Source organism: Epinephelus fuscoguttatus, linkage group LG6, assembly GCF_011397635.1.
Source record: "Epinephelus fuscoguttatus linkage group LG6, E.fuscoguttatus.final_Chr_v1".
NCBI lineage: Eukaryota > Metazoa > Chordata > Actinopteri > Perciformes > Serranidae > Epinephelus > Epinephelus fuscoguttatus.
The window spans coordinates 11,024,751-11,044,291 of NC_064757.1; the positions used below are offsets into that span (position 1 = coordinate 11,024,751).

Genomic DNA, 19,541 nt, shown 5'->3' on the forward strand with positions numbered 1-19,541 from the left:
TTCATGCTGTCTCTGGCTTGACCTCACACACTTGGCTTCTGCACCAGCTTTGGCTTTACCACATTAATACAAACAAATGTAGTTTCTGTTCCTCCATGTAAAGCAGCAAAATGAAATGTTCAGTGTGTCCCAAAACAGTTTATAAATTCCCATATCATAAAACAATTTAATCATCATATTTCATACATTTTCACAGTTTCATTGAATTTTTCACAGACCCATGCATTTATTCATTTCATCAGGGAGATCAGAGCTCAGGGGCAGCTACTAGCGTTAACCCTGCACTTGGGAGGCAGATATGGTGTTTAGTCAAAAAGCACATTTCAACAGGCATGACCACATTTGCTATGTGCATACTGCACCTATTTTGTCATGTCCTTTTTGCTCTCATATTTCCATTATTCACTTATATGTATTCTAAAATCAACCCCAGCCAGAGATATTCAATAGTATCACCCTGTACTAGAAAAAGACACCACATCCAGTTTTGCAGCTACACCTCTCTTACTGGTTTTTAACACATTCCAGTTGCAGCTGTCTCCCTGTCTTTCTGTTGTTGCGCCTTTGTGATTATGAAGGCTCAGCCACGCTGCCGTGGCAACAAAATCATGGTAATTTTCTCTGTTAAATGATGTAACATTTTCTTATCATTATGGCAGATGATGCTGGTGGGCTGCATTCCCGCGGATCTGATATTGTATCATGAATCAGAAATGTGACTGGTAATGGTCTCCACACTCCAAATAAGAAATCTGACTCATTTAGCTTTAGGTGTTAAACTTCCATTGATATACATATCCAGGTCCCCACTTTGTGCATATACAGTATCCAGAGAGCCAAACTGCAGTTCCAGTTTTTTCCTGTTGTCCTGGTAAATTCAATATAATGTACACTTCCACAGCATTAATTACAACCTTGGAGTCTTGCCATGCTCTCCACTGCTGATGAGTTTCTCTTTTGAAACAGAAATACTATTTTGATTTATTAATTATTTGAGTACGTTTAGCTTTGCAGTTTTTTTAATCAGTGTTAAGTAACCTTTAAGGAAATTCAAACTTTCTGCATAGATGTTTTCCATTTAAAGCCTTCAAGTGGCTAAAAGACCATGCTCTGGCTTTTCTGGTAGACTTTTAATTTCGAATATTTGCAGGAGGTGTTGAGGTGTTGACTTTCAAGTTAAATGTGTGAAGTTAGTATTGTGGAAATATACATTCTATTAACTTTCATAAGGTCTTCAAGGCAAATATTTCTTCCTTTTACCAATACAGTCGCTATTTCATGCAGATATTGTAACCAATGGATAACACCACATTTCCAGTGTCTGACCCAAATTTGTTGTTTTACGTCAAAGCAGATCTGAGAGGTGAAGTGAAATGCTTTCTCCTTTTCTCCTTTTCTAGGATAACCTATCCACCTCACAGGTGTGGCATACAAGATGCTGAAGAAACAGCATCATTACGACACAGGTGTGCCTCAGGATGGTCACAGTGGAAGGCCACTCTAAAATATATAATTTTGCTAATGTGAGGGTTGTGAACAGAGTGTCCCATGATGGTGGTAAAGTTATGGTATGGGCTGGCATGAGCTATGGACAACCGACACAGGTGCATTTTACCGATGGCAGCTTAAATGTAAAGAGATACTGTGAAGAGATCCTGAAACCCTTTGTCATTACACTTATCCACTGCCATGACCTGATGTTGCAGCATGATAATGCATGACTCCATGTTGCAAGGATCTGTTCACAATTCCTGGAAGCTGGAAACATCCCCGTTCTTGTTTGGCCTGCATACTCACCAGATATATCACCCATTGAGCATGTTCAGGATGCTCTGGATCTGCTTTTACAACAGTGTGCTCCAACTCCTGCCAATATTCAGCAACTTCACACTACCATTGAAGAGAAGTGGGCCAACACTCAACAACCTGATCAGCTCTGTGTGAAGTAGATGTGTTGCACTGGATGAGGTAAGTGGTGGTCACACTAGATAAAGACTGATTCTATGGGGCATCTGTGACCAAAAATGCAACACTTAACGCAAGAAGTGTTTTTTTTACCCTCAAGATAAAACTGCACCTTTAAGAGTGGCTTTTTATCGTGACCATACCAAGGTGCACCTGTGCAATAATCAGGTCGTTTAGTCAAAACCTTAGTAGGTCCCCCTTCAGGTGGATGGATTATCTTGGAAAAGGAGAAATGCTTGCTAAGGTCCCAATCATACAGAAAGCATTTTGCAGGTTGCAAAATTCGAGGCACACCACACTGCCCGTTCTTATACCAACCTTCCCATGTAATTAATCTACCAAAATGACCAGGCGGAGGGTCCTTGCTCTAGTTCTGGTTCAGGGTAAAAGGCTGTCAGCAAACAGTTTGTTGGGCACGGGGAAACGCAGATCAGTGTGGGTACATGAGACACTAAAAAAGAGGGTGGATCACAGGAAGTCCCACCAGTTGGTTCCAGAGCTTCCCCTCCATGATGGCCATTTCCAGGCATATTTTAGGATGACTCACTAGTTTCTCCTCCATTGTTTTGCAACTGTAAACTTGTTGTTATGACCACCACAGAGGTCCCAACTCTCAAGTCATCTGATTAGATGATGGGAAAAAAGATGATGAAAAGAGATGACGTGGGGCACATGTTTTTACACTCTGAGTTGAAGTTTTTTTAACTCGAGGAGTTCAGAGCACTCTGCCAAAAATGCAAGGTGCATTGCAACTCAAAAACTGCAAGCAAAAAGCTTCATTCTCAATACAATAACAAAAAACTGCCCCCAGCTGCTAAAACGCTTTCTGTGTGATCCGGGCCTGACACAGATAAATAAAAAATTCTCCCTCTCATTCCAACTTAGTGGGGCTGGTGTGTGTCTTCTGAAACCTTGGGTCCTCTACCAGAGGCCTGGGAGTTTGAAGGTTCTGTGCAGTAAGCTGTTCCTAGGACTGCACTCTTCTGGATAGAGACCTCATATGTTGTATCTGGAATTTGCTAGAGCCATTCTATATCTATATCTATATCTATACTTCTATATACTCCTGCACTCTTTCTCAGTCAGTTTAAGTTCAATTTGATTTAACCAAGGACACATATAATCAATTCTAGGATTATACAGAAACATGATACAAGCCAGTGCTGTCCTCCAATCAGCGGTGGAATAATGGAATGCCCTACTCATATTCAACACACAATTACACTAATGACAGTGCATCGCTGTGGCCTTGTGATCCTGCATCAAAATGAAGATATTCATCATGGTAATTAGACAGCTTTGTACAGGAAGGCTTTATTTATGTGTTTGAGTGGAACGCTGGACCACAGAGCACCTTAGTTTGATGGTTCCACACATGAATAAGTCATATCCTGAGGCTATCCATATTTCATCAAACATCCTCATCTATAATGGACGCTCTTTGCCCGCCGAGGCCCTCACCTGATAGGGGCTGTCTCATCGCCCTTGTCCAGCCATTCCTGTGGAGGGATGATGTACATACACCACAGCCCCCAGTTGTAGCCATGGGCGGCGTTGGCGTATTGCTGCACCTCAAACGTGTTGTACTTGATGTTGTCTATGGCGGGCAAGATGATGCGGGTGTGATCCTCCTTCATCCGGGTCAGAATGGGTTCAGCCCTTAAAATGAAAAAAGAGACAGAAGTTAAGAGTGGACGTTCTGAGTTAAGTATGCAGAAGCTTCAACACACAGTTGCAAAAGGTGAAGAGAGACAGTGTGAGGAGAAAAGTGTGCTACAGGGCAAATAATAAAGCCATGCATATTTTCATTCTGCCCTGCAGAGGTTTGAAGTATTAATATTGCAGCAATGGTAGAATGAATAAATCTGGTCAACAATGGCCAGATGGATAATGTAACTGTGTGTAAATGTGAAGTGAAAGCTGTGAATGTGGTTTCACAGAAACTATGTGTAGGATTAAATATATTGAACAGACAGGTATTTACTCTAGATTCTAATTCCATGAAACAATGCCAGTAACAGCTATGGATGACTGCAGATGTCATCTCAACTTTCACTCCAGCGTTACATTTACATGGGTTTTCCGCGACGATGCAGTCTGTCGAGTCAGCATCTATTCAACATTCAAAACGATTGCCAGGATCCGTTTCCCTCCACTGTTTATGATGTGAAGGTCTCGCAAAATGAATTTTCTGCGGAACAACAAATAATATCATATCATATTTTATATCTCCTGCTCATGAAAACGAAATGTCAAAATGTGACACTTATCCCGGTGAGAGACTTGATAAGAGGTAAAACCTGATAAAGCAAAAGACATCAGGTGAAAAGAGAGGCTTAGTCTGCTCTTGGGAAAACTATCCTCTCTCTCTTTTTTCCCCTCTATGTGAAGGGTTGCAAGTTAGTTTCTGAAAAAGGCCTTGCTCCGAGCACTCGCCAGGCTCTTCATCTCATGGCTTTTGCTCCGAGGCAGCTTTGGCTGGCACACTTTCTTTTAGAAAACATCAAGTGGAGAGCATGGGCTGTATTCACAAAACATCTTAAGGCTAGGAGTAGCTCTTAACAGAACAATTTGGGAGAAACATCTCAAAGTGACGGGCTTGTCAGTCCGTTATACTAGAGTTGGGACAGTTTCAGGTTTTGCTGGTTCAGTGTATGAACTCAATTTTGTGCAAACCAGCTGAACCGACATTTGTCATTACCACACATTCTGGGGAAAAAAAAAAAGAAAAAAGCCTACATCAGCAACCTGTGCTGTCACAGTAACACAGCATAGTATTGCATTAGTAAAAAGCAATGTGACAATGTGATTTACATAATATTATGTTTGTTGAAAAACAGACTCATGGAGCCCCTAGTTTCTAACAGGCAGTGCCCCATGTATGACTGAACCAAGGCCGGCGTCATGAAGGGGATCAAATTTCAGTGGTCGTGGAAGGGAGGAAGAGCGGCATATGTTGTGTTGTTTACTACACCGTACATGTGGGTTTTTTTTGTTGGGAGGAGATAGGATATGGCAGAGTTAGTCCGGATGAATACCCAGATCGGGTATCGGCGCTGATCACGTTATTTTTCTACAAAATCAGAATCAGTAATAAAAGATCGGAGGAATCAAAACAATAAAAATGTCCAGGTTTTTCATCTGTGTTGTTCATTGTTGCCTCCGCTTTCCAATGTATAAAGTGTGGCGATCCTATATATTTTATAAATATATATATTTTTTTATAAGACAGTGGTTATCAGCTGATGGCTTGCTCACCTCCAGACACACCCACCGGTGCGATCAGCCAGTGGGACGGCTCGATCAGCTGAGCCCAGGTAGACCGGCCCCTACATGCTGCTCCTGGCAGTATGACGAGAGACGCCGGCGAGTGAGAAACGAGTCCTCTGCGTATTCGTCCTACCACGGCATTTTACACCGCTCAAAGTCCGCGGAATAGGTGCACTTACGATTTTATGACTCCACAATCGTGTAATGTGACATAGTGACTTTCAGAACAGGCAGAAAAGTCGTGTAGTGTGTACCAGGCATAATGCAAGTCTGACCTGTCTGTCAGCGAGTCCTCCTCCATCTATTGAGTCGTGGGAATTTTACTGACGATCCTGCGGAATGTTTTAGACTGCACTGTAAACAATGGCAGCATTTCTCCGACCATGTAGCGAGCCACAAGCTTCATGGCTTCTTTCGGACTGATAGGTTTAACGTTATCTCCGTTATTAGAACCAAAAGACAGCCGTTGCTGTTTCGGAGCTGAAGGACCAGCGTTCTAAAAGTAACGGAAGTAACTGATGGCTTGTTCGAAAATGTAATCAAGTATTTGATTACTCAAACAGCAAACTAACGCGTTATGTTACTCGTTACTGCAAAAAGTAATCAAAGTACTCTAACGTGTTACTTTGTAAAGCGTTATACCCAACTCTGGTCAAGACAGTTTGGGATTAGACCCCCTGATGAAAAAGGATTGAATGACTGTTTGACTGGGGACTTTTTATACCAGCTGGTACTGGGTTATAGTAGCAATACCCAGCAACATGTCGTTGTCCTGTTTGTGGTTCTGCTTCACTCTGCTTCTGCTTCTTCTTATTTAGTGTTTATTGGTGTTTAGCAAACCAACTTAGCATTACCACCACCAAGTGGACTGGAGTCACTCTCATTCATTATGTTGCATTCGTCATTAGTCACAAAGAACAAGTCACAAACAGTCCTGACAGTGGTCACTGCCTGCAGTCCATCTAGTAAATAGGCCAATACTTTTGACAGATTGAAGACATTCACCTTTTAAAAATAAGTGTTTCAAATGTACTTGACATTATTAATAAGAGTGGAGCTACATCGTGCAGAATTGTACTTTACATCACACCCTACATGCCCTCTTTAGATGCCACAGTGCTACAGTTAATTTCCTACAGATTTACAGCACCTAACAAAGGTCAACACTGTGGCAATTAACGTCCAGTCTCTTCAACACTGAATTCTTTGGAAGTACAAGTTCAACATGTTAGTAATATGCTCTTTAATTTCTTGCCAGGAATTAGATAAGAAGATTGATATCACTCTCATGTCTGTACCTTAAATACCGAGCTGGCCCCAGGACGTCACAGAGCCCAGATGCTGTTACACTGTAACTCCATGTAAAACCACAATTTGTAATTTTAACATTCTTGTTTGTGTTCGGATTTAACATGATGTAACACTTCAAGCAGATTTTTTATCTTCAGGCAGAGTGAGGCTTGCAGTTTCCCCCACCTTCTGCTCTTATGCTAACATAAGCGAGGGGGGAGTGATACCAGTTGAGATGATGTCTCTGTCTTACCAATGGATCAACAAAATGCTCATTATAGTTTTGTTATGTTTGTTTAGCTCAGAGTATCTTGTTCGGGAACAGTGTGTGTCACCAATAAATTGGTACAATGTTTTATTATTTATGAACACAGACTAAACCCTTCAAGCAATCATTAGATGTGACACCATCCAAAGAATCAACCCACCTTTACTTTTAAAGTTCTCTCCATTCCTCACAGTAAAAGCTGCCCTCAGCAGTTTTGTTAACAGATCTTAAGAGGCAACACTTTGCTACTGTAGGAACTTTAGTGCCATTTAGGAGGACTTCCACTGCGAAGAAAAATACTCCTGATTTTTTTCTGTGTCTCGGTCACTGGAATGCTTTTCATCACTGCCATACACAGTAAGCTCCCTGTGCTATTTAAAGCCTTAGCCAAAGGCAACATGGTCTTGAGATCCATATGGTACAGAATGATGCCGAAACGCTGCTGGAACTGGCTGCATTTGTATAATCTTCTCATGCTGAGAGATGATCTCCAGTATATCTTCAAAGCAACTCTTCATAGGCTCAATTCTTCACATGATATACTTCTAAATTTATAAAAGGAGGGGCCAATTATAAAATGATAATTGTATCTCTCCAGAAAATTCCCACAATCCAACTTTTTCTCTCTCCCCCCACCCACTGACTTTCTTACATTCCATCTTCACCCTGATCCTTCCTCTCTCTCTCCCCCCATCTACTTCTCTTCAAGAAGTGAAACCCATTTATCTTTTTAAAGCAAAATTACTACTTATGACATGAAGGTAGGGGACAGAAAGTACGGAGGGAATGGATCCAAACTGAACAATATGGGATGTCAGTAAAATATGAAGCAGTACTTAGAAAAAGCCATCATTTAATAACGAGAGAGTGGTCGCTAAAAGTATCACAGCCGCCCTTCTGAGAGGGTGGCAGACAGCTCTCTCTGTCTTTACTCCAAAGCTGTATTAACTAGACACATTTTAGAGTTTTCTTCTTTAATTTGATCGCCAGTGTTGTGGGTAACTATAACTTCCTGTCAGTGATCATGGTAAGGCAAACAACCAATGTAAATCAACTGAAAAATCTGTGTTGAAGCCAGAGCTAAACATGGCATGTCAGCATTACTGCAGAGGCATCTCAGGTTCAAACAAAATGCTAGACATTTTGGGATGTTTTGGACTTTTGTACAGATTAAACAAACAACACATAATGTGAGCTTTATATAGATTTTTGCTTTTACCTTTGGATGGATCCGTTCTACCTATTTCCTCCTGTTTCCAGTATTTATGCTAGACTAGCTCAACACATCTCTGCTCACCACATTTTTTTTAACTTTAATTAATCTCCAATAAGTGCTCACATTTACATTCTGTGCAGCTGCAGGAACAACGAACCAACCATGGATGGCAAAAGACCAAAACGCTGTCTGCAATGTGCTTCTGATCTTTTGCTAGCTAGCCTGGGTACCAACTATATGTTTCCTAGGTCAAATTCCACTATTGCAATTTACTGTGTTTCAGATATTAATCAAATCCATCCTCTAGCCATCCATGATGCCTTAGGGTTTAGTCTGTAAGCCAGTTGGAGGCTACGCTTCTGACCTGCCAGAGGCTGTGTCTGTGTGTTGTCTGACTATGTGGCAGCTCTGATCTTAAATGCACAATGCAATGGGATAAAAGGGACCTTCTTTTATATGGATTAAACTGTTCCTTCAACCACCTAAAATGGCCCAATTGTCAGGCCAAACAGGCAATTACATATCAATTGTATGTTGGGTATGTTATTAAATTAAAATAATTGTCCAGATCCCTGTTGATTTTATTTCATTTTTTACAGCTCTGATTGCATGTTTGCATTTTACGTTAATCGTACTAGTCAAGACGACCCGTCATCCTTTGCACGCAAGCCAAGCACTGTTAACTGGTGTCGTAACACATTTACAGCAAAGCTGAGTAGCGACACTGAGTAGCGACACTGCATCCAGCCCTCATAATACATCTATGGTTACACAGCACTTTCAGATTCTTTTTTTTCCCCAAAGCCTGTGTCATAACAGATTTCACACTAGTGTTTTAAGATTGAATAGCTTTCACATACACACAGACTACCTTCATCTGTCAGAGGGGAGACTGCAGACTGTGATGAAGCCAAACAACCACGCTCTCACTGTGCACTCAGTTTGACTTCCACAGTTATGCCAGTGTCGCTACAGAGCCTAATACATAAATCAGCCGACAGATTAGCCTACATGAAATATATATATATATATATATATATAAACAAAACAAATGAGAAACAATGACAAGCCATATTTACACATCACCATATAGAGGATGTATGTGTTGATGTCTGCCAGATATTCTCTTTTATGGAAAACAATCAGATAGATCTGACAGTTAGACTTTAGAAATTACTTTCTGAAGATAAACTGCTTGAATAATTTTTCTCTGTCTTTTTATTGCTGCGGGTTGCAACACGGTGAATTTGATGTTTCAAAGCCATCCGATAAACAGTTGAGCCATTCAGTTGTTTGAAAAAGACAGTATGAGCAAACATTGCTGACTGAAGGCCAACATATCATGTACAGCATGCAAGAACATGCTAAAAGAAAGACTTTGCTGTTAACCTTTAGACAACTTTTGTTTAATGTAGATTCTGATGTGGTTGGTTTGTTGTGGTTAGCTGAGGCGTTGCTGCTACTGAATCTCTTTCTACACTTCCTAACCTCCTGGAGCTTTCTCTGCCATCCCAGCACCTTCCATTCATCTCCCTGCGTCCTTGAGAAGCCCCTAAAACACCCCAGAGCCAGCCAGCAGCTCCTGCACCTCAGGGATCCACGAGGCTGATAAGATTGAGACGCTCTGGAAATGAGGACACATCTGGTTTTGACAGACGAGCCTGTGTCATCCCTCTTACTGTATCTGCCATTTCATCTGCATAAGACTGAGAGGGTTATTCATCCACACTGGCCCAAATCATACTCTGTTCAATACTACAATAGGATTTTTCCCCTTTCCGGCGATGACTCATCCAATATTATGAATACACGTTGACATCCTCCACTGCCGTCCGCTCCACCATGACGTTTCTTGTAGCGGTTCATACTGAAGGAGGAGCCCCTTTGATTTATTAACTCTACATGGCTGACTGTTTGTCTTTCATAATAGCCGGTACCTTTGTGGAGCTTCGCATCAGGGTGTGCACACATTTGGAAGATTTAAACAAACAGAACGACGTGTTACAAACCAGGATAAATATCACTGTACAATCACAGTTTATATCTGATTTACTCAACCTCAGCGTCCTTCCTTTGTCCAGTGCTGAAGTAAAAACCCTGCAGCTCTCCCCCCTTAGAGATTACAGTCTTTATTTAGAATTTCCAGATCAACAGATCTCAAATAGTTAATGATTCTGGAGCAGGGAATTATCAGATAATGAAATCTAACTGCACTCAGAATTATGCCCCAAAGAGCAGCAGGCCCTCAGTGCCTAAAATAAGATCTCCTTTTATTCTGCATAGGACTTAATGCAACAGAACATGTGAGCTACTCATGCAGGGGGGAAATGTAATTTCAGAGTACTGTAGCTCTCATGGATGACCCAAAAACTTGATGTGAGAGCATGGACAAGAATAGCATGGCAAATTGAGGAGAGTCACATTTCTGGTGTTAAGGAGAGCCTTCACAAATCTCACTTCATGAAAAGTTAATTTAACTGTGGTTTGACTTCATTTGTCTGTCAACAAAAAGCTGGTGTAAAGAAACGGTGTCAAGGTTGTTTTCTCTGAATTTAATTTTTAACTCCTAACCTGGCTGTGACACCACCAGTCCTCTGAGTGTTAACTATAATTCTTAGAAAAGGCTAGACCTCATTGATCCCCAGAGAAACATTCACATGCACTTATGCAGATACTTATCTTTATCTTGCTTGTTGAGATTAAGCCATTAGCCATTACCTGTTATATCCTCAGGTTAGCTTAACAGGTGTCCTTTTTTTTTTTTTTTGCTTGTTTAGTGTTAAGGGCTTTGTCTATAACAATCAGTCCTTTACACCTTCTGAATTTATTATCAAGTAAATGCAGGTATTTTGAGGTTTGCCAGCTAAGGCAACAGTTGGAGGGATGATGCTCCACAGAGCTTCAATTCAGCACATTAGTTAGAGGATTTTTTTTACACTTAAGTGAAACATTGACGTCACTAAACTAAAATTACCTTTTAATCATAAAGGCAATATGCAGAACAAAATAGGCTAAATGGCTGACCTATGTAAAGTGAAATCATGGAAGCAATGGATAAATTAATCTATACTGTTTCATGTAGATGGCTGAATTTATATTAACGTATTAACAACATTAACATCTAGAATGATTATGCTCACTAGGGCAGGGTATCGGTATTCGATATCTTTAAAGGTACTGATTGAAATAACCCAGGACCAGAATTATCGAAACATCTCTGCATACAATTATTTTTTTGCCTGTATAAGCGTGGTGTATTTGACAAAGTCAGTGTGCCAGGATGCCACCAAAACATTTGAAAGCATGGCTACACTACACACCACTACATTCACATTATGGGTATTGAATTAAGTACTCCATTGGTATCGGTATCACTTAAAAAGTACTGGTATTGTAATTTTTAATGATACCCAGCCCCAATGCTTATACACGTGTGTATACTGTGTGAGCATGTTTTTTATTTACTTCTTTAATTTATTTATTTTTTCTTATGAAAAAGGCTTAACATTAACACTGAATTTGTATGCCATGATAAACACTGTCGCTTTGATCTTTGCACGAATTCTCTCTCCGACCTCGTCACAAATTGACATTTGGTCATGGACTTTCCACATCGAGATACACCTCTGTTTTTACAGGAAATGTATAGTTTGCATACAGCCTCTTTCAAAATAAACACATTATGTTGGTACAACACCACAAATTGACATTTTTTTCCTTCAACAACAAACATACATGGTTATGTTTTGCCAGCATATGCACATTGGATTTAGGAAGAAACAACATGGTTTACAATCCTATGGGAAGCGAACACTGGCCTCCCAGGTAAAAGAGGGTGGTTGTTGGACCCATCGACCACCCCTCCCGCACGCCCTAATTGGAATTCTGCCACCTTAACTTTCATTGTTGTCCTGTTGCATTTCCCCCTGATGCCACCGGGTGTGCCATTAAACAATAACAGTAACTGGCCATGTGTCATGCTGACGTGAAAAGGACAGCCTTTTTTGTTGGTGTCTGACCAAACGCTTGATTTTGACAACTTCAGAGTGAGATCAGGTTGATTTTTGTGGTGTATGATTTCGAACAAAGGAAACACTTCGCACATCTATAAAACAAGACAGGTGCATTGGAGAAAAAAGACCAAAAAGTAGCAAAAGGATTCCCGCACACTGTCCAACTTGCAATAAATCATTTATTTGCGACGTTTCGGTACTAGACTTTCATCAGGCAAAATGTCTTTTTTTTGCCTGACCAATGATTTATTGCAAGTTGGACAGTGTGCGGGAGTCCTTTTGCTACTTTCTGTGGTGTATGATTCAAACCTAATTTTTGACAGTTTCCTGAATGTCACTGTTTATTGTATTATATGTGATTCATGTAACCATATTTATACACACTGCAGTGTTAATATAGAGGCAACACATGTATGGTTAACAATGACACTGTGTGGGAGTTCATTTCCAAATGCACACCACTGTTGAGAACACTCAACAGTGCTAAAGAGTGTTAAATTGAAAATTTTAAAGTGTTAAAATGAACTCTGATGGTGTTAATTAGTTTGCAGTGTATGTGTGATGCATGTGCATATGTATGTGTGTGTGTCTTTGACAAGAATTTAAGCCTGCAGTGCCTCTGGCCATTTTTTAAGTGCATTAAATCTTTGTAAATGTGAGGTTGTCCACAGTTTCCTGCCTGGCTGTTTCACAGAGCAGCCCAGACATGCACATGTAGAGCACATGTTACTACTGGCCAGTCTCCTGCCTCCCATAAAAAATGCATAATCAGAAAGAAAGTAAAAGGTATCCATGCAGAATGTCTATTCATTATGGCGTCAGAGCTTTTTGAAGTAGACAGTGGGATGCAGAAGCATGAACTAATAAAGGCTCCTACAATGCAGTGTTAGATTCCATGCTACTTCTAAATGCATTTGCTCAGGATGTGGTTGATATGGCACAAACGTAAAGGTGGTATAAATCCCTGTCTTGTCTGTGCTTTTGGAGGTCTGCCTGGCCTGTGCTCTGTGAAGCACTAAGTATGGCTGCAGCCTTCTTTCATGTCTCCAGACAGATATAAACACTGAGCCACCGCCAGACACAGTGAGCGAGGGCAAAGACACGATTTACTTTTGCTAAGAAAATATTTCCTCAGCCTTCAAGAATCCTGAAATCTGTATACCATCAAGTTTAATATAATACCAATACACCTGTGTGGCATAATAAGCAGACAGGGCTCCATATTAACAAAGGAAATATTATCAAAAATGGATGTGACAAATATTACATATTTCATAATTACAGGAGGCGGAGGTTGGTTTTATCCTTTTCTTATTTTTATGAATTCCACCACTTTGTCTCATTCTTAGATAAATTCGCCAGGTCACATAGCAGCGGAGCATTCAAAATTCATCAAAGTGTTGCTTTCTGAAGCATGTATTTCATTACAACCTCCCTGCAATAGCAATCTTATCTCCAGCATACACTCAGCGGGGAGCGGCTGCTATACTTCTAATCATTAATCGTTAATAACCTGAGATTGCAACTGTGCAGGGACTTCAAAAACCAAATAAATATCAATTTCCCTGCGCTTCCCCTCAGCAGCTGCATGGTAGCATACAGTAGGTCCTAATTACAACACGCTCCCATTTCCTGCCATTAATCCTGTTTATTTACAGAGCAGGCAGAGCGAAACGGGTCCTGTTTGGAGCAGAATGGACAAGCGTTGTCTCAAGGATGGATGGATATAAAGAGTTAGAGGAGATGGATTATGAACATTTAGCTGATGCAATACTGCCTTAATGATAGGCAACAATTTCATATCCTCATATTAAAGCAGAGCAACGCCGTGAAAATCTGATTCCATCACTCGTCTGGTGGAAACGGCTCGCCTCTTAACTCCTCATAAACCAACATGGTGTGAGGGAATGGGAAACAGCTGTCAAGTGCACTATACAGTACGGTACAATTATGTCCGCTTTAACAGTAATGTGAACCAGCATTACATTTCAGCTGCAAATGTACAGCACCCCAGGTGGAATGCCATGCCAATAAATCACAGCACTGCAGCTGAGAGCTGGCAGCATTGTCTCTGGCTCAGTATGTACAGGCAGCGTGTGCAAGGTCATTGAGGGAGACTCTCCACAACATCTATGGGACCCATCCATCTCACTTATCACTGTGTGTGCAATGGTGAATAATCATATTATGATAAATAGGGGGCTTCTTCGTTTGTAACAAATAGATAGTGTAGATAGCACGAGTGAATTTATCTGAATACAGGAGCAGCACAGAATGTTTGTAGACATACAGTAGATAATAAATGCCCGCACACACACACACACACACACACACACACACACACACACACGACATCTGAGCCGCACGGTGGAACTTCTTGAAGATGTCTGTCACCTCCTCGATTGCTATATCCCTTTCTCCCAGTGTCTACTTGTAGAAAAATCACAGGGATTCTGCTCTACTTTTCATTGACTCCTGTAAATAAAACCTCACGCAAAAGCAAATCTGAAGCAGCAAAACAATGAAAAAAAAAATAGGCTGAGGTTATCAAAGGAAGACGGAGACGGGTACGTGGGTGAGGGTGTGTGGAGGGGGAAACAAAGGAGAGAGGTATGTGAAATTCACACGATGGCAGCAGGTGAACTAACTCAAAGGAGACGCAGCCTCGGCATGTAGAACAGGGGGGCGGTGATGGCATAGCATGAGAACTCAGGAGGAGGAAACCTATGCGGAGGTGAATGGGTGAAGTGGGGCCATGAAAGGTATGTCTATTTTTGGGCAAGAACAGATGGGGGAAACAGATGAGGGATCCACCAGGGTATCAATTATCATCAGTATTGCACCTAGGCAATGATGGAACTTTCTCCCTGAGTGCCATTTGTTGGCTGGGAGGCTCGCCTTACACAGCCTCCGGGCCTTAAGTTCACATTTGTGCTACAAAACAGAGTACCGAGAGGCAATCATCAAGGTACATCAGATCACAGCAAGGGTTACAAGGTCAGTGCGTCTGCTGGTAAATGGCTGACTAATACATGGTAGGCGGTATGCATCTGCTTTACTCATTTCATAAACAGGGTCATGCTCACCCTCACCATTAGTGCATTCATGTCTCTTAACAAAGGGACCTTGATCAGTATTATACCAGTTAATAATGGAGAAAAAGCTTACTTTAACTGGCATGTCAGTACGCTGTTTTCACGAGGCATCATACATGAGCATGGCAATATTTGGTAGAATGTAACACAATGCTACTATCTGTTAATTCTCACATAAATATCTGCAACCATACTGTATTTGTAAGTGAGCAAAGCTGACACTAGATGTTAGAAATCATCTAGACTGCTTTATTTTGACACCCTCTCCACAGCCTCCCGGAGCGACAGAGGAGCAGCTGCAGCAGTCGCCTCATCTCACTGCGTTGCAGAACAGAGCATTTCGCGCGTCCTTTGTCCCCATGGCAACAAGACTGTTTAACAGCTCCTGAATCTAGTCACACACACACAGACACTTACACACATTACATTAGCCACAACTGGACTGGACTGTGGAATGGACAATTTTATTTTAATTTAAATTCAATTTCAATTTGTGCACTTATTTTAACCTTTGTTTGGTGTTGAAGAGGGAAGTGTGGTTGCTGTTTTTTGTCTTTCATGAAATGCTCGACAGCTGATTTCCCTTCAGGGATGAATGAAGTCCATTCTATTCTATTCTATTCTATTCTATTCTAGTCTAGTCTAGTCTAGTCTTGTTTTCTACTGCCATTTATATTCCTAATAGATATGTATGCGTTTATTAAGCTGCTCACCACAAAAATATACATAATAGCCTTTTAATTTATCAAATAATGAATCATTATTTGTATTTGAAAATCTCATTCAAAAAATGAAAATGTAAGACTAAATTTATTCCCCCAAAAAAGCTGTTTATGGTTGAGGTGGAAATGAAAAGAGGAAATACAACAGAAGTTTTTAACAGCAGAAAAAACAAGTCACAACTGTATTGAGCCATACTGTATGATTTTCCTCTCAACACTGCAGGTTGTGTACACAATGGGAGGAGGCCAAAGTGTTTGTCAAGTCTTAAGTGTCTATGATTAAAATGATTTATCATTAGTCATAACACATGGGCTGTAATAAGTCATTTGGTCTTATTGTATTTTTAATGCACGCAAAAGGAGGAGGTCCAGAGGCAGGTAAAGTTGTCTGTTAATTAAAAATAGTACAGGAAAATTCTATGGTAGCCATATTATTTGTGAATGTGAGATGCAGAGTTGCAATACTATATCTCAATCCAAATGTGCACACTCAAATTTGTAAATATATGCACAAAACTATGATACGTACATGTGTAGAAGAATCTAAAAATATGTTATCAAAAAATGGGCAACATTTAGAGATTCTTGTACAGATTCACAAATCTGAGTGTGCACCTACACATTGGTGCACAGTTTTTATTTTCCATGCACATTGCAAAAAATATTGCAACGACACTGTTCCCATGAATAGCTACTGAATAAAATCTATAAAAACAGACATGCATATTTGAGATGGTTCCTATAACTTCACCCCCCTCAGTTTCTGTCTACTGTCAAGTCACACAAAGAGCCAGGCTTCCATATCGGATCACAAGGTAAGGTTCACGTGAAGGGTCCACATGAAGGCCCCCCCCCCATTGTGGTATTCATGACCTTGCAAGTGGAAATTTCCTGAGAGCTCCGAGTTCATGACTTTGTCTACATCACTCCCTATGTCATAAACACTAGCTCACAAGTTCCATTTGAACACAGCAAACAACCAGCTGGATTATTACAACTGCTGCTGCTTGGAGGAGCACCTTCCTGTCACCACGATATTGTGGTAGTGTGTGGGATTTCTGTATGTTTCAACCTTTCTGGGTTGTGACTGAGAAGAAGTAGTGTAACATTTGGAGCATACCATGTGACAGCAGTGGGAGCTAAAATAAATTCTGCTTGCTTATGCTTTTCATACATATTTAGAGCAGATTATCTCTTCATATAAAAAAAAAAAAAAAGTGATAATATTTGTTTACATGGTGGGTATCTAGTTAGCCAAAACAGCTGAACGGCATCCAGGGACACTGTAAACAATTTATAACTGAAATATATCTCTCTGCTATCCTCGTCCATTCCTCCTCTTCATCCCTCCATGTCCCCCGCCTGCCTCCCAGGGAACAAAAGCTACACTTCATCTTCAAACACTGACAGCATGACAGGCTCACATTAGGTGCCAATTACATCTATTTGAGTGACTTGTTTGCTGGTAAACTTAAGCAGCAGGCAGACATTGGACTGAGACCCCCAGAAGTAATTTCATATCTCAAAATAAGCCCAGAGCCTGCAGGTGAAATTATGTCAAAATGCTCAACATTTGTGCTCCCTCTTTAATTACACTCAGTCTCACTTTTCACACTGTTTGGCTCGCTCTCTTGTCACCAGTGTGTATTTCCCAGACAGGTAGTGTCATTTAAATTGGACAGTCTTTTTATTCAGCTCTAAGCAAAGCCCATTACTCACACTTTCAAAGGAGATGCAAGAGAGGAAAGCTTATTAACGATAAACCCTCAGTAATAATAAGAGTCATTCTGCTGAAAAGTGCTGTCTCAGTTAGAATTGACCTGGCGCTATATCAAAATGCTTAGGGCACACTAAACTGCATATTTCAACGATAATAATCTTACATGACATCCTTCTGTTCTGAAAACATGAAAAGCAAACCACAAAGGCAAAGGTGAAAAAGGACAGAGAGACAGCTCAGACCTTCTCGTGTTAAACATGACCTTTTCTTACCAGCCAGTGTTGAACTCGACGTGGGCATCAAAGAAACCGACGACAGGAGCCGTGGCGGCGTTCCAGCCGTGTATTCTGGCTCGGATCAGACCTTCCCGCTTGCTGTTCCTCACAATCTTTACCAAGCCTGGGTAGCGTTTGTTCACATACTGGTCCAAGTTGAATTTCAGCTCCACTGAAAGACAGCAGATTAGAGAAAATCTTCCTTTAAATTATACCCAAATGACAGTGTGAGTACATTAACCATGGAGTGTAGCAAATGTGTTTCCAAGATGGTTTTGGTCTAACTTGCCTTGAGTCTTGATTTCAGGACGGCAGTGAAAAATGAGTGTTATTTTCTTCTTCTTCCTTTTTTTTTTTTTTTTTTTTTTTCCCTTTACAATTTTAGCTAAAAGAGCATGTGATGATGGTAACCAGTGTGGGAAAGTTGCTTGAAAAATGCAATCAAATACTCATTACATAGTCATTATGCATTAAAACAGTTTTTACAATAATTTTCTAATTATTCAATAGCAAAATAAATTTGATGACTCTGAAGTTGGCCTCTACTCAGGAGCCTCCAATTCAGCATTTAAGGGGAAAGTTAACAACAACTTAACTTACAGTGCTGAGTGACCAATAGTGCTATTTATTGCACCTCTTACTGTTGGAAAAGCATGCTGAACATTTTCGGTAAAGCCTAATTGCTGTTTGAAACCTACCTTCAAACTTAAAAACCATTTTTTCATTTGTGAAAATGCAAAAAAACTGAGATTTCAATGCTTCTTTTCCACATCGGACCAGATAATATTTATCGTAATAAGTTTGTTCAAAAATGTTGCACCACCATAGCAGGCACACGTAACACAGCGCAATCTTCACAAGATGGTGCCCCTGTCCAAAGAATTTAACATAGTATGACGACAACTTGACATTCTTTTTTATCTAGTTTAACATTACCTCTGCTAACTGCAATTAGCACTCCAGTGGTCTCGTCCTGTAGGGTTTAGTGTTAGAAATTAAGTTTTTTCTTCCAGTCACTGGAACCAGCCACCATTTTGTTTTCATAAATTTGTGTGTAACTAAATTTGATGTTACATTTGTCTGTCCAAATGGGGACCATCAGTTGTGTTGTGCAGGAGTCAGGTTAATACACAGCCGACAGCCCTATTGGACAACTGTTAAAATTCATATTATGGCAAGAACCAATCAGCTAACTAAACTTCTGCACAACACAACTGATGGTCCCAACCCCATTGATAAAGCAAGAAATTCCGCTAATTAACCCTGATAAGGCACACCTGTGAAGTGGAAACCATTTCAGGTGACTACCTCTTGAAGCTCATGGAGAGAATGCCAAGAATGTGCAAAGCAGTAATCAGAGCAAAGGGTGGCTATTTTGAAGAAACTAGAATATAAAACATGTTTTCAGTTATTTCACCTTTTTTTGTTAAGTACATAACTCCACATGTGTTCATTCATAGTTTTGATGCCTTCAGTGAGAATCTACAATGTAAATAGTCATGAAAATAAAGAAAATGCATTGAATGAGAAGGTGTGTCCAAACTTTTGGCCTGTACTGTGTGTATATATATATATATATATATATATATATATATATATATATATATATATATATATATATATATATATGTGTGTGTGTGTGTGTGTGTGTGTGTGTGTGTGTATGTATGTATGTATGTATGTATAGACATATAGATAGATATAGAT

General features: G+C 40.3%; 1 protein-coding gene across 1 annotated transcript in view; it reads right to left on the reverse strand.

The window, feature by feature from the left end:
* Positions 1–19,541, reverse strand: part of galnt9 (polypeptide N-acetylgalactosaminyltransferase 9) — a 113,092-nt gene that overhangs the window by 54,653 nt on the left and 38,898 nt on the right. The window contains exons 4-5 of the mRNA XM_049579498.1: positions 17,832–18,006; positions 3,427–3,624 (exon numbers count right to left, since the gene is read on the reverse strand). Of these exons, the coding sequence (XP_049435455.1) occupies positions 3,427–3,624; positions 17,832–18,006 (373 nt within the window). The remainder of the gene's footprint in view (positions 1–3,426; positions 3,625–17,831; positions 18,007–19,541) is intronic.